The sequence below is a fragment of the Oncorhynchus clarkii genome, chromosome 29 (assembly GCF_045791955.1).
Source record: "Oncorhynchus clarkii lewisi isolate Uvic-CL-2024 chromosome 29, UVic_Ocla_1.0, whole genome shotgun sequence".
Classification (NCBI taxonomy): Eukaryota; Metazoa; Chordata; class Actinopteri; order Salmoniformes; family Salmonidae; genus Oncorhynchus; species Oncorhynchus clarkii.
In genome coordinates this window covers 42,767,305-42,781,116 of record NC_092175.1, presented here as the reverse complement: position 1 = coordinate 42,781,116, position 13,812 = coordinate 42,767,305, and the positions used below count along the sequence as shown (strand labels likewise).

The 13,812-nt window shown below is 48.6% G+C and overlaps 1 protein-coding gene across 1 annotated transcript in view; it reads right to left on the bottom strand.

The window, feature by feature from the left end:
• Positions 1-10,529, bottom strand: part of LOC139388723 (hormonally up-regulated Neu-associated kinase) — a 23,101-nt gene extending 12,572 nt beyond the window's left edge. The window contains exons 1-2 of the mRNA XM_071135590.1: positions 9,797-10,529; positions 1,946-2,088 (exon numbers count right to left, since the gene is read on the bottom strand). Of these exons, the coding sequence (XP_070991691.1) occupies positions 1,946-2,088; positions 9,797-10,036 (383 nt within the window). The 5' untranslated portion in view covers positions 10,037-10,529. The remainder of the gene's footprint in view (positions 1-1,945; positions 2,089-9,796) is intronic.
• Between the last annotated feature and the right edge of the window lie 3,283 nt (positions 10,530-13,812).

The window sequence follows — 13,812 nt, the reverse complement described above, 5'->3', positions numbered from 1 at the left end:
ATGATAACAGAACACAACTCCATCACCAGGTAATAACTGATGATAACAGATGACAGGACACAACTCCATCACCAGGTAGTAACTGATGATAACAGAACACAACTCCATCACCAGGTAGTAACTGATGATAACAGATGACAGGACACAACTCCATCACCAGGTAGTAACTGATGATAACAGAACACAACTCCATCACCAGGTAGTAACTGATGATAACAGGACACAACTCCATCACCAGGTAGTAACTGATGATAACAGATGACAGGACACAACTCCATCACCAGGTAGTAACTGATGATAACAGATGACAGGACACAACTCCATCACCAGGTAGTAACTGATGATAACAGAACACAACTCCATCACCAGGTAGTAACTGATGATAACAGGACACAACTCCATCACCAGGTAGTAACTGATGATAACAGAACACAACTCCATCACCAGGTAGTAACTGATGATAACAGGACACAACTCCATCACCAGGTAGTAACTGATGATAACAGATGACAGGACACAACTCCATCACCAGGTAGTAACTGATGATAACAGGACACAACTCCATCACCAGGTAGTAACTGATGATAACAGATAGAAACGTCTAGTATTTCAATTCCTATAGACTTCATACACAGATCTGTTATGAATGATTTGTTCTCATCCCTTCTCTTCATTCTGGTTTTATTCATGTACTGTTCATTTTACAACTGTTTCTCACTATTTCCAGTTCAGTAATTGTACGTGTTTTATTGTAAAGAAAATGGGGCACATTAGGGTGCTGTATAGCTTCGTTGACTTGATTAATTTCTTCATCTGTTCATTCTTTCATCCATTGATTAATTGATTAATTCATCAACTCATTCAACTTCCGTTGTACCTGTTCTCAGTCTCCAGTATGTCCAGTAGTCTATAGTATAGCATAGTATAGTACAGTATATGGTATAGTATAGTATAGTCTATAGCAAAGCATAGTATAGCATAGTCTGTGGTATAGTATAGTATAGTACCTGTTCTCAGTCTCCAGTATGTCCAGTAGTCTATAGTATAGCATAGTATAGTATAGTATAGTCTATAGTATAGCATAGTATAGTATAGCCTATGGTATAGTATAGTATAGTCTATGGTACAGTATAGTATAGCATAGTATATATAGGCTGTGGTATAGTATAGTATAGTACCTGTTCTCAGTCTCCAGTATGTCCAGTAGTCTATAGCATAGTATAGTATAGCCTATGGTATAGTATAGTATAGTCTATGGTACAGTATAGTATAGCATAGTATAGTATAGCCTATAGTATAGTATAGTCTATGGTACAGTATAGTATAGCATAGTACAGTATAGCCTATAGTATAGTATAGTCTATGGTACAGTATAGTATAGCATAGTATAGTCTGTGGTATAGTATAGTATAGTACCTGTTCTCAGTCTCCAGTGTGTCCAGTACAGTATAGTATAGTATATAGTATAGCATAGTATAGTATAGCCTATGGTATAGTATAGTATAGTCTATAGCAAAGCATGGTATAGTCTATGGTATAGTATAGTCTATGGTATAGTATAGTATGTGGTATAGTATAGTATAGTCTGTGGTACAGTATAGTATAGTATACTATAGTCTATGGTACAGTATAGTCTATGGTATAGCATAGTATAGTCTATGGTACAGTATAGTATGGTATAGTATAGTATAGTATAGTCTGTGGTATAGTATAGTCTATGGTATAGCATAGTATAGTCTATGGTACAGTATAGTATGGTATAGTATAGTATAGTCTGTGGTATAGTATAGTCTATGGTATAGCATAGTATAGTCTATGGTACAGTATAGTATGGTATAGTATAGTATAGTATAGTCTGTGGTATTGTATAGTCTATGGTATAGCATAGTATAGTCTGTGGTATGGTATAGTATAGTATAGTCTGTGGTATAGTATAGTATAGTACCTGTTCTCAGTCTCCAGTATGTCCAGCAGCTGGGTGATGTTGGGGTGTCTGATCATCTGTTGGATATGACCCTCTCTACGGAGGTTCTTAGTCACATACGAGTCCTTCTTCGCCTTCCTCTTATCTATGACCTTTACTGCAACCTGGGAGAGAAGGAGGGAAGGAAGGAAGGAAGGAGAGAAGGAAGGAAGGAGGGAGGGAGGGAGGGAGGGAAGGAAGGAAGGAGGGAGGGAGGGAGGGAAGGAAGGAAGGAGGGAGGGAGGGAAGGAAGGAAGGAAGGAAGGAAGGAAGGAAGGAAGGAAGGAAGGAAGGAAGGAAGGAAGGAAGGAAGGAAGGAAGGAAGGAAGGAAGGAAGGAAGGAAGGAAGGAGGGAGGGAGGGAGGGAAGGAGGGAGGGAGGGAAGTAGAGAGGGAAGGAGAGAGGGAAGGAGAGAGGGAGGGAAGGAAGGAGGGAGGGAAGGAAGGAGAGAGGGAGGGAAGGAAGGAGGGAGGGAAGGAGAGAGGGAGGGAAGTAGAGAGGGAAGGAGAGATGGAGGGAGGGAAGGAATGAGGGAAGGAAGGAGGGGGGAGGAAGGAGAGAGGGAAAGAGAGAGGGAGGGAGGGAAGGAAGGAGGTGATAGAGAGAAAAATAGGAAGATCAGTCTCTAGACCTAGACTATAGACATAGGGCAGTCTGACCACTGCACTCCGTGAGATATCATTAAAAACTTTACCCAAAGAGAATGGACCAGGAGGCTGGTGTAAATGTGAAACAGGCATGGAACGAAGAGGTGGATGGGACAGAGAGAGAGAGAGAGAAGCCCTCCTGTATATAGTAACCTGTCCTGGTCTGTCTCCATTCCCTCCTGTATATAGTAACCTGTCCTGGTCTGTCTCCATTCCCTCCTGTATATAGCAACCTGTCCTGGTCTGTCTCCATTCCCTTCTGTATATAGTAACCTGTCCTGGTCTGTCTCCATTCCCTCCTGTATATAGTAACCTGTCCTGGTCTGTCTCCATTCCCTCCTGTATATAGTAACCTGTCCTGGTCTGTCTCCATTCCCTCCTGTATATAGTAACCTTTCCTGGTCTGTCTCTGTCACTACAGCAGCTGCCTCCAGCACGTCTAACACACTATACCATTAGAACCTGCAGGGGTGTGTGTGTGTGTGTGTGTGTGTGTGTGTGTGTGTACCTTCATTAATCTATTTTATAATAGAGGTGTAAGCGTGTGTGTGTGTGTGTGTGTGTGTTCAGCATGAGAGGTTTCTAGTATATATGTGGCGAATAAGGGACATTAACTAACCATTTGGCCTCCCTTTCTCCACCGATAGAGGAGGGTAAGGTTTGCTTCACACTCAGTTTATAACGGCTCACAGACTCTCTAACACACACACACACACACACACACACACACACACACACAGAAAGAGAGAGGTGCGTGTGGATGTTAGAGCCTCTTCCATGTCCCAGAGTCTGTCTGCCTGCCTGTCTGTCTGTCTGCCTGCCTGCCTGTCTGTCTGCCTGCCTGCCTGTCTGCCTGCCTGTCTGTCTGTCTGGTTAATCTTAAAATACCCTCTAAGATACTTCACATAAAGGCTAATCTTCTTCAAACAATTAAACACAGCTCACTCTCCAATTCATGTGAACACAAATAAGCCTCCCACCACCTCCCACTGTCTCCATCCCTCCACCTCCCACTGTCTCCATCCCTCCACCTCCCAATGTCTCCATCCCACTACCTCCCACTACCACCCATTCTCTCCATCCCTCTACCTCCCACTGTCTCCATCCCTCTACCTCCCACTGTCTCCATCCCTCTACCTCCCACTGTCTCCATCCCTCTACCTCCCAATGTCTCCATCCCACTACCTCCCACTGTCTTCATCCCACTACCTCCTACTACCTCCCACTCTCTCCATCCCACTACCTCCCACTCTCTCCATCCCACTACCTCCCACTGTCTCCATCCCTCTACCTCCCACTGTCTCTATCCCTCTACCTACCAATGTCTCCATCCCACTACCTCCCACCACCTCCCACTACCTCCCACCACCTCCCACTGTCTCCATCCCTCTACCTCCCAATGTCTCCATCCCTCTACCTCCCAATGTCTCCATCCCACTACCTCCCACTACCTCCCACTCTCTCCATCCCACTGTCTCCATCCCACTACCTCCCACTGTCTCCATCCCACTACCTCCCACTGTCTCTATCCCACTACCTCCCACTGTCTCTATCCCACTACCTCCCACTGTCTCTATCCCACTACCTCCCACTGTCTCTATCCCACTACCTCCCACGTCTCCATCCCACTACCTCCCACTGTCTCCATTCCACTACCTCCCACTGTCTCCATTCCACTACCTCCCACTGTCTCTATCCCACTACCTTCCACTACCTCCCACTGTCTCCATTCCACTACCTCCCACTACCTCCAGCCCACTTCCTTCCACTACCTCCCACTACCTCCCACTACCTCCATCCCACTACCTCCCACTGTCTCCATCTCACTACCTCCCACTGTCTCTATCCCTCTACCTCCCAATGTCTCCATCCCACTACCTCCCACTACCTCCCACCACCTCCCACTGTCTCCATCCCTCTACCTCCCAATGTCTCCATCCCTCTACCTCCCAATGTCTCCATCCCACTACCTCCCACTACCTCCCACTCTCTCCATCACACTGTCTCCATCCAACTACCTCCCACTGTCTCCATCCCTCTACCTCCCAATGTCTCCATCCCACTACCTCCCACTACCTCCCACTCTCTCCATCCCACTACCTCCCACTCTCTCCATCCCACTACCTCCCACTGTCTCCATCCCTCTACCTCCCAATGTCTCCATCCCTCTACCTCCCAATGTCTCCATCCCACTACCTCCCACTACCTCCCACTCTCTCCATCACACTGTCTCCATCCAACTACCTCCCACTGTCTCCATCCCTCTACCTCCCAATGTCTCCATCCCACTACCTCCCACTACCTCCCACTCTCTCCATCCCACTACCTCCCACTATCTCCATCCCACTACCTCCCACTGTCTCCATCCCACTACGTCCCACTGTCTCCATCCCACTACGTCCCACTGTCTCCATCCCTCTACGTCCCACTGTCTCCATCCCACTACCTCCCACTGGCTCCATCCCTCTACCTCCCAATGTCTCCATCCCACTACCTCCCACTACCTCCCACTCTCTCCATCCCACTACCTCCCACTGTCTCCATCCCACTACCTCCCACTGGCTCCATCCCACTACGTCCCACTGTCTCCATTCCACTACCTCCCGCTGTCTCTATCCCACTACCTCCCACTGTCTCCATCCCACTACCTCCCACTGTCTCCATCCCACTACCTCCCACTGTCTCTATCCCACTACCTCCCACTGTCTCTATCCCACTACCTCCCACTGTCTCTATCCCACTACCTCCCACTGTCTCTATCCCACTACCTCCCACTGTCTCTATCCCACTACCTCCCACTGTCTCTATCCCACTACCTCCCACTGTCTCTATCCCACTACCTCCCACTGTCTCTATCCCACTACCTCCTACTGTCTCCACCCCACTACCTCCCACTGTCTCCATCCCACTTCCTTCCACTACCTCCCACTACCTTCGTCCCACTACCTTCCACTACCTCCCACTACCTCCATCCCACCACCTCCCACTACCTCCATCCCACTACCTCCCACTGTCTCTATCCCACTACCTCCCACTGTCTCTATCCCACTACCTCCCACTGTCTCTATCCCACTACCTCCCAATGTCTCTATCCCACTACCTCCCACTGTCTCTATCCCACTACCTCCCACTTTCTCCATCCCACTACCTCCCACTTTCTCCATCCCACTACCTCCCACTGTCTCCATCCCACTACCTCCCACTACCTTCCACTACCTCCCACGGTCTCCATCCCACTACCTCCCACTGTCTCCATCCCACTACCTCCCACTGTCTCCATCCCACTACCTCCCACTGTCTCCATCCCACTACCTCCCACTGTCTCTATCCGTCTACTATTCTCTACCACCTAGATAACTGCTGACATCAGATCAGTAGATATCTACTGTTTATAGCTGACATCAGATCAGTAGATAACTACTGTTAATAGTGGGGGTATACTGGGGGAGGGGAGACAGAGAGTAGGGGTATACTGGGGGAGGGGAGACGGAGAGGGGGGGGGTATACTGGGGGAGGGGAGACAGAGAGTGGGGGTATACTGGGGGAGGGGAGACGGAGGGGGGGGTATACTGGGGGAGGGGAGACGGAGAGGGGGGGTATACTGGGGGAGGGGAGATGGAGAGTGGGGGTATACTGGGTGAGTGGAGACGGAGAGGGGGGGGTATACTGGGGGAGGGGAGACGGAGGGGGGGTATACTGGCGGAGGGGAGACGGAGAGGGGGGGTATGGTATACTGGGGGAGGGGAGACGGAGAGGGGGGGTATACTGGGGGAGGGCAGACGGAGAGGGGGGGATATACTGGGGGAGGGGAGACGGAGAGGGGGGGGGTATACTGGGGGAGGGGAGACGGAGAGTGGGGGTATACTGGGGGAGGGGAGACGGAGAGGGGGGGTATACTGGGGGAGGGGAGACGGAGAAGGGGGGGTATACTGGGGGAGGGGGGGTATACTGGGGGATTGGAGAAGGAGAGTGGGGGGTATACTGGGGGATTGGAGAAGGAGAGGGGGGGTATCCTGGGGGAGGGGAGACGGAGAGTGGGGGTATACTGGGGGAGGGGAGACGGAGAGGGGGGGAGACAGGGCGAGTTAGGAGGAGAGGAGGGGAGACAGGGCGAGTTAGGAGGAGAGGAGGGGAGACAGGGCGAGTTAGGGGGAGAGCAGGGGAGACAGGGCGAGTTAGGAAGAGAGGAGGGGAGACAGGGCGAGTTAGGAGGAGAGGAGGGGAGACAGGGCGAGTTAGGGGGAGAGGAGGGGAGACAGGGCGAGTTAGGGGGAGAGGAGGGGAGACAGGGCGAGTTAGGAGGAGAGGAGGGGAGACAGGGCGAGTTAGGAGGAGAGGAGGGGAGACAGGGCGAGTTAGGGGGAGAGGAGGGGAGACAGGGCGAGTTAGGGGGAGAGGAGGGGAGACAGGGCGAGTTAGGAGGGGAGGAGGGGAGACAGGGCGAGTTAGGAGGGGAGGAGGGGAGACAGGGCGAGTTAGGAGGGGATTCTCAGCCCAGGGGCCATCTGAACAACTGTTGTTTACCTTCTCTCAGACAGGCACAGGGGGAAGGGGCGGGGGGTGGAAGAGGGGGGAATGAGGTCATATGGGGAAAGTGGGTTACATACATTCAAAACAGATTCATCATACACAACATGTGTTATCTCCTTGACCTCCCCCTCTTCCTCCTTTCCTTTGTAATAATATGATCCCCCACACGTTTCTCTGCACACCAGACACTGAGCCCCCCACCCACCCACCACCATATAAGGCCGTTGTTTCCAGTGATGCCTCCATCCTCTCCCGTCCTTTAGCCTTCCCATTCAGTATCAACCTCCTCTGCTCTGTCTCTCACGGCCGTGCCTGTCCTATCACAAAGCACCCCTCCTTCCTTACTACTGCCGCTGATGTAATACACCCCCCCCCCCCGCCTCCCGTAGTAGACGACCCAGAGAGCAGCGCTGCACCCCTCCTCTCTCCCCTCCTCTCTCCTGACTGTGATTGCCAAGTGTTTGCATCATCCATACAAAGGGAACAAGGGAAGAAGAAAAGAGGAGTGTTTTCTCTCTCTCTCTTTCTCTCTCTCTCTCTCTACAGCAACAGAGTGAAAGGGGTACGGGGGGGGGTCTATTTCTTTAATATTCTAAATAGGAATTTCAGGACACACACACACACACACACACACACACACATTGTGAAGAAAAAAAACACACACACACACATAGTGAGAAAAAAACACACACACACACACAAACACACACACACACACATTGTGAAAAAAACACACACATATACACACACACACACACACACACAGTGAAAAACACATACAGACACGCGTGCACACACAGTGAGGAAAAGGGGTATGTGTTTTTGTAATATGCTAATGCATTTGGCTGCACCACAAAAGCACAGAGAGCCCAGAGAGACAAAGGCAACCAGTGGCCAATGGTAGCCCATATCACAGCCGTGCGTTGACGACGAAACACACACACACACATTGTGAAAAAAACACACACATATACACACACACACACACACAGTTATCAAAGACATCATTTCATATGTAAGTACCCGCGCCACTTTCTCATGGGCTGGTCTATTCATTAGGACAGTCTCGGTCTGTTTCAGAGGAGGAGATCTCTCTAGAGAGCACAGGTCAACACAACACAGCACAGCTCAACACAGCACAGCACAGCTCAACACAGCACAGCTCAACACAGCACAGCTCAACACAAAACACAGCACAGCTCAACACAGCACAGCACAGCTCAACACAAAACACAGCACAGCTCAACACAACACAGCTCAACACAGCACAGCTCAACACAAAACACAGCACAACACAACACAGCACAGCACAGCTCAACACAACACAGCACAGCTCAACACAGCACAGCACAGCTCAACACAGCACAACACAACACAGCTCAACACAACACAGCACAGCACAGCTCAACACAACACAGCACAGCACAGCTCAACACAACACAGCACAGCTCAGCACAACACAGCACAGCTCAACACAGCACAGCACAGCCACTACCCACCACATGGTACAGAACAGGCACTACAGTAAATATTGATAATATTCAAGCTGTGTTTTGGGCAGGAGAGTGTGTGTGTGTGTGTACACTCCCACTGTGCTGATTAACATCCCTGCTATAGGAGACCATTCATAATGAATGTGTCCTTGTTACAATAGGGTTGCATGTGTACATCATACCTCGTGTCATTATGAGTTGTGAAATAAGGTAGCATCGGGTTATTGTTACAGGTTTTGATTTTTCCATTGATGTTTGAGGTTACACATATAGCTCGTTAGCACATATAGCTCGTTAGCACATATAGCTCGTTGGCACGTAGGGCGCACCGATTGATGTAACCTCTTCAGTCAGTATGTGTTACACCTGTGCTGGTTGTCATCTCGTTAATGCCTTGAGAGATGTGGAGAGTCAACACCTTTAGTTGGCTCTCCCTATAAAGCAATCCTTTATATTATTTTGTTTTGCGATCCCTTTTAGGTGTGCTTCCTGTCTTTAAGTTTGCTGTGGGAGTTTGTTTCTTTTGTTTGCCTCTTCTCGGGCAAATTTAGTGGATGCTCATGGTGGGTGTATTTTAGGTCCCAGTTGTTGTTGCTAAGTCAATTTTCAAAACCCCTCCTAAAACACCACCTGTTTCGTTTTGATTGTTGGTCAGTGACTCTTTGTTAGTTCCCTCTCCTGTTTCAGCGACATTTAATTTATTGTTGCTGGGGAACGTATCATTATCGACCCCGACAAAACATTCTGACTATGTACGTGACTACGTCATCTATCCGCTGCAGCGATTTGCCATTCTATATAGTACATTAAACGTGACAGAATACATTCAATGGCATGACATCACATTGGAATGTGAAGTGGCTATTTACATGTTTAAGTGTTTAATAGGAGGCTATTGTAACCATGTTATAATTAGGTAATTAAGTAATCTAATTTAAGCAGCTACTAAAGTTGTCAAAATGTCTAATACATTCTATAGCAAGATTGGTCACTTACATTTCAACATCCAAAATAATGATTTTTTGCATGGCAAAATGGGACGATTTCTATCACTCTTGTAACTTTAGAGAAACGAACCAAACAAAGCCCAACAAATGTATCCAAATGTATCCATCCATCAACAAAAACGTAACTTTAATTTCCAGTACTGTCAACTAGCCTACCTTCTCTCCGGTCATGGCATGAAGTCCCTCTCGGACTTTAGCGAAGGAGCCCTCTCCAAGTTTCCTCCCGATCAAGTAGTTTCCCACACGCTTGGTATGGTAGAAGTTCCGCAGGATATCCACGGCAGGACTGCTTAGGGAAGCCGGGACCACGTTCTCGTTGTTGGGGGTAGAGGCGGGGGCTTTACCCCCGTGTAACCGGGGACTGTCAACCACCATGTCGAAGTCAGCGGCTGGCATAACCGCCTCTGTCAAACTACAAACGGTTTGTTTGGTTTGAGCCGGTATGTTTTTGTTCCTAGCTCTCCTCTGCGCTCTAAACGGGGTCTGTCATGTATGTGAAGTGCATCTGAAGTAAACGTCTGCCTGTCCGGTGCCCAGTCACAAATAGTTGTAAATACTTAACGGAAATCCGAGCTAACCTGTTCAATCTAGAAGCGACGGCATGTTTGCGTGAATTCAGCAGTTTCTTGAGATTGTTCAGAGATGACGCGTCCAAACGTTTTTAATCACTTTATGTAACGGTCCCTTGTAGAGAATATAAATAAAAAATGGGCTTTTTGACTGAGGAAAAAATATAAATATTGCAAAACGTTGTTAAAAAAAGACTAGAAATCGGTGTAAATATCCTTAAATCCTGCGAGAAACAAACGAAAGTGTTGTTCATTCAACTTCTCTCTCTGTCACTCTCTCAAACTGTTCTATAATGAGCGCTCCTTTGCGTTGGGTGATTACTGAATAGACTGTTGAATGTGAAACACGCTGTTTGGTTCGAAGCGACTTTCCCGGTTCAGTGGGTGGGCGTTAATTGTTTGTGTGAAAAAGCTCCCCGACTTGGTAACCGGGCTGAACTGTAATCCTATCAGAGGCGGCGGCGGGAGGAGACGTGAGATCCAGAGACACAAACCCCGCCCTAAGACCATGCTTCTTCTCCGTCTCTCCTCATCTCCAAATACAGCAGCTCTCCCTGCAAGCTCAAACAAAGCCAGGTCTAACTCACCCGGAGACTGGCTACAGGGATGATATCATAATGCTTTCTCTCTGCCCTGATTGGAAGGTGACTCCTGGTAGTTTAAAGAACACGGACTTTGATTAATGAGCCTATTGATTTTTCTTGCTGTCTGGAGAAAGATTGACCCCTTCTCCTTCACCTAAAGGGACTCGTCTTCAAAACAGATAGACAGAATAGCCTACACCATGAGGTTATTTTATTAGCCATTCATATTCTTAACTGATAGGATTTCAGTTCAGCCCGGGTACCTTATGTAGGCACTATATGCAAATGTAGGGGCGTGTGTTGCATGTTCTTCTAGGAACAAAGAATGTTGATTTATGAAGCGGTATGTTGCGTAAAAGGGTTGTGCCTCTCCATTCCAAGTGTTCTGATGCCACAATAACGAGTGGTCTCCGCGTGCCAATAACCAAATGAGCTACACACCCACGTGCTTGTTTTCTTGATCTCAAGAAAACAACTGTCTGCGGGCTAAATTATACGCTCACACAATGATATTTTATTTTTTAATTTTTTACATTGAATTTTATTGATCAGTGCCTTATTTTCTTTGTCAACTCCATACATCTATTACATCAGATACACATCTTCAACATGAAAGCAATAACACACAGTTCATGGTAAAACGGGAAACTGTATTTACATGATCAGTTCTTGTCTGTTTTCCTTCATCCACATGGATGAAACTGATTTAAATGAATGAATTAGAGACAATGAAAGTGAACAAAGCGCGGCTTTGAAGGTCTCCCCGGTAAGAGAGGATGAGCTGCTTCTCCTGCTTCTTGTCTACGACCAGACACACACAGTACAAACGCTCTGTTGAATTCATAAGAAACTGTTGCTTTTTACATTCAATCTCTTACATTTCGGTCCTGAACAGGAAGATATGAAGAGACGTATTTCTTGGTGCTAATAATAATAGTTTACATCTACCAAACATATATTTTGAGCGGTAGGTTTATGGAACAAATAAGACTTACAAATGTAAAAATATATTTCTCAAATGTTATTTTGTCATATTTTTGCAAAACAAATACAGCCAGTGGTTGTTTTTGTTGTTGTTGTCATTTACAGCCAAAGAAAACATAGGGTATTGAATTGTTCTGTCCGCTGCAAAGTGTGAGCTCAGCGCATTGCCTCCACCTTGCTTTGTCTACCGGACCATGCGGTCAAGACACAAAGACAAAATCAAGACATTGGAAAAATGGGAGCAAAAAAAAAAAAAAAAATGTGGCGCCATCTATTGGTAATATTAAGCATTACATCCTAAACCGCTCGTTCATGTAGGTTGGCGATAATGACGTTACGAATGAGCCAACCAGGTAGTCCATGTCAGCTGCATCGTGTGTTTATTTCTGGTGGCATAACCTCGGCTGATGAACGGATATCCTTAGGACAGGGGACTGACTGACGGACCGACAGATCGCCTCCTGGCTCTCAGGGAAGAGCTCCATGTAATTCCCGTTAAAACCATTTTATTAGCGGCATGGCTTTTGAAATCACTCCTGTGCCCTGCTTGCTGGGTTGTCACCTCTGACTGAATCCTCATTGGCTGTGCCCTGCTTGCCTCCTCTGACTGAATCCTCATTGGCTGTGCCCTGCTTGCCTCCTCTGACTGAATCCTCATTGGCTGTGCCCTGCTTGCTGGGTTGCCACCTCTGACTGAATCCTCGTTGCTGTGCCCTGCTTGCTGGGTTGTCACCTCTAACTGAATCCTCATTGGCTGTGGCCTGCTTGCTGGGTTGTCACCTCTAACTGAATCCTCGTTGGCTGTGCCCTGCTTGCTGGGTTGTCACCTCTGACTGAATCCTCATTGGCTGTGCCCTGCTTGCCACCTCTGACTGAATCCTCGTTGGCTGTGCCCTGCTTGCCACCTCTGACCGAATCCTCGTTGGCTGTGCCCTGCTTGCTGGGTTGCCACCTCTGACTGAATCCTCGTTGGCTGAGCCCTGCTTGCCACCTCTGACTGAATCCTCGTTGGCTGTGCCCTCCTTGCCACCTCTGACTGAATCCTCGTTGGCTGTGCCCTCCTTGCCACCTCTGACTGAATCCTCGTTGGCTGTGCCCTGCTTGCCTCCTCTGACTGAATCCTCATTGGCTGTGCCCTGCTTGCCTCCTCTGACTGAATCCTCATTGGCTGTGCCCTGCTTGCTGGGTTGCCACCTCTGACTGAATCCTCGTTGGCTGTGCCCTGCTTGCCTCCTCTGACTGAATCCTCATTGGCTGTGCCCTGCATGCTGGGTTGCCACCTCTGATTGAATCCTCGTTGGCTGTGCCCTGCTTGCTGGGTTGTCACCTCTAACTGAATCCTCATTGGCTGTGCCCTGCTTGCTGGGTTGTCACCTCTAACTGAATCCTCGTTGGCTGTGCCCTGCTTGCTGGGTTGTCACCTCTGACTGAATCCTCATTGGCTGTGCCCTGCTTGCTGGGTTGCCACCTCTAACTGAATCCTCGTTGGCTTGCCACCTCTGACTGAATCCTCGTTGGCTGTGCCCTGCTTGCCACCTCTGACTGAATCCTCATTGGCTGTGCCCTGCTTGCTGGGTTGCCACCTCTAACTGAATCCTCATTGGCTTGCCACCTCTGACAGAATCCTCGTTGGCTGTGCCCTGCTTGCCACCTCTGACTGAATCCTCGTTGGCTGTGCCCTGCTTGCCACCTCTGACTGAATCCTCGTTGGCTGTGCCCTGCTTGCTGGGTTGCCACCTCTGACTGAATCCTCGTTGGCTGTGCCCTGCTTGCCACCTCTGACTGAATCCTCGTTGGCTGTGCCCTCCTTGCCACCTCTGACTGAATCCTTGTTGGCTGTGCCCTCCTTGCCACCTCTGACTGAATCCTCGTTGGCTGTGCCCTCCTTGCCACCTCTGACTGAATCCTCGTTGGCTGTGCCCTCCTTGCCACCTCTGACTGAATCCTCGTTGGCTGTGCCCTCCTTGCCACCTCTGACTGAATCCTCATTGGCTGTGCCCTCCTTGTCACCTCTGACTGAATCCTCGTTGGCTGT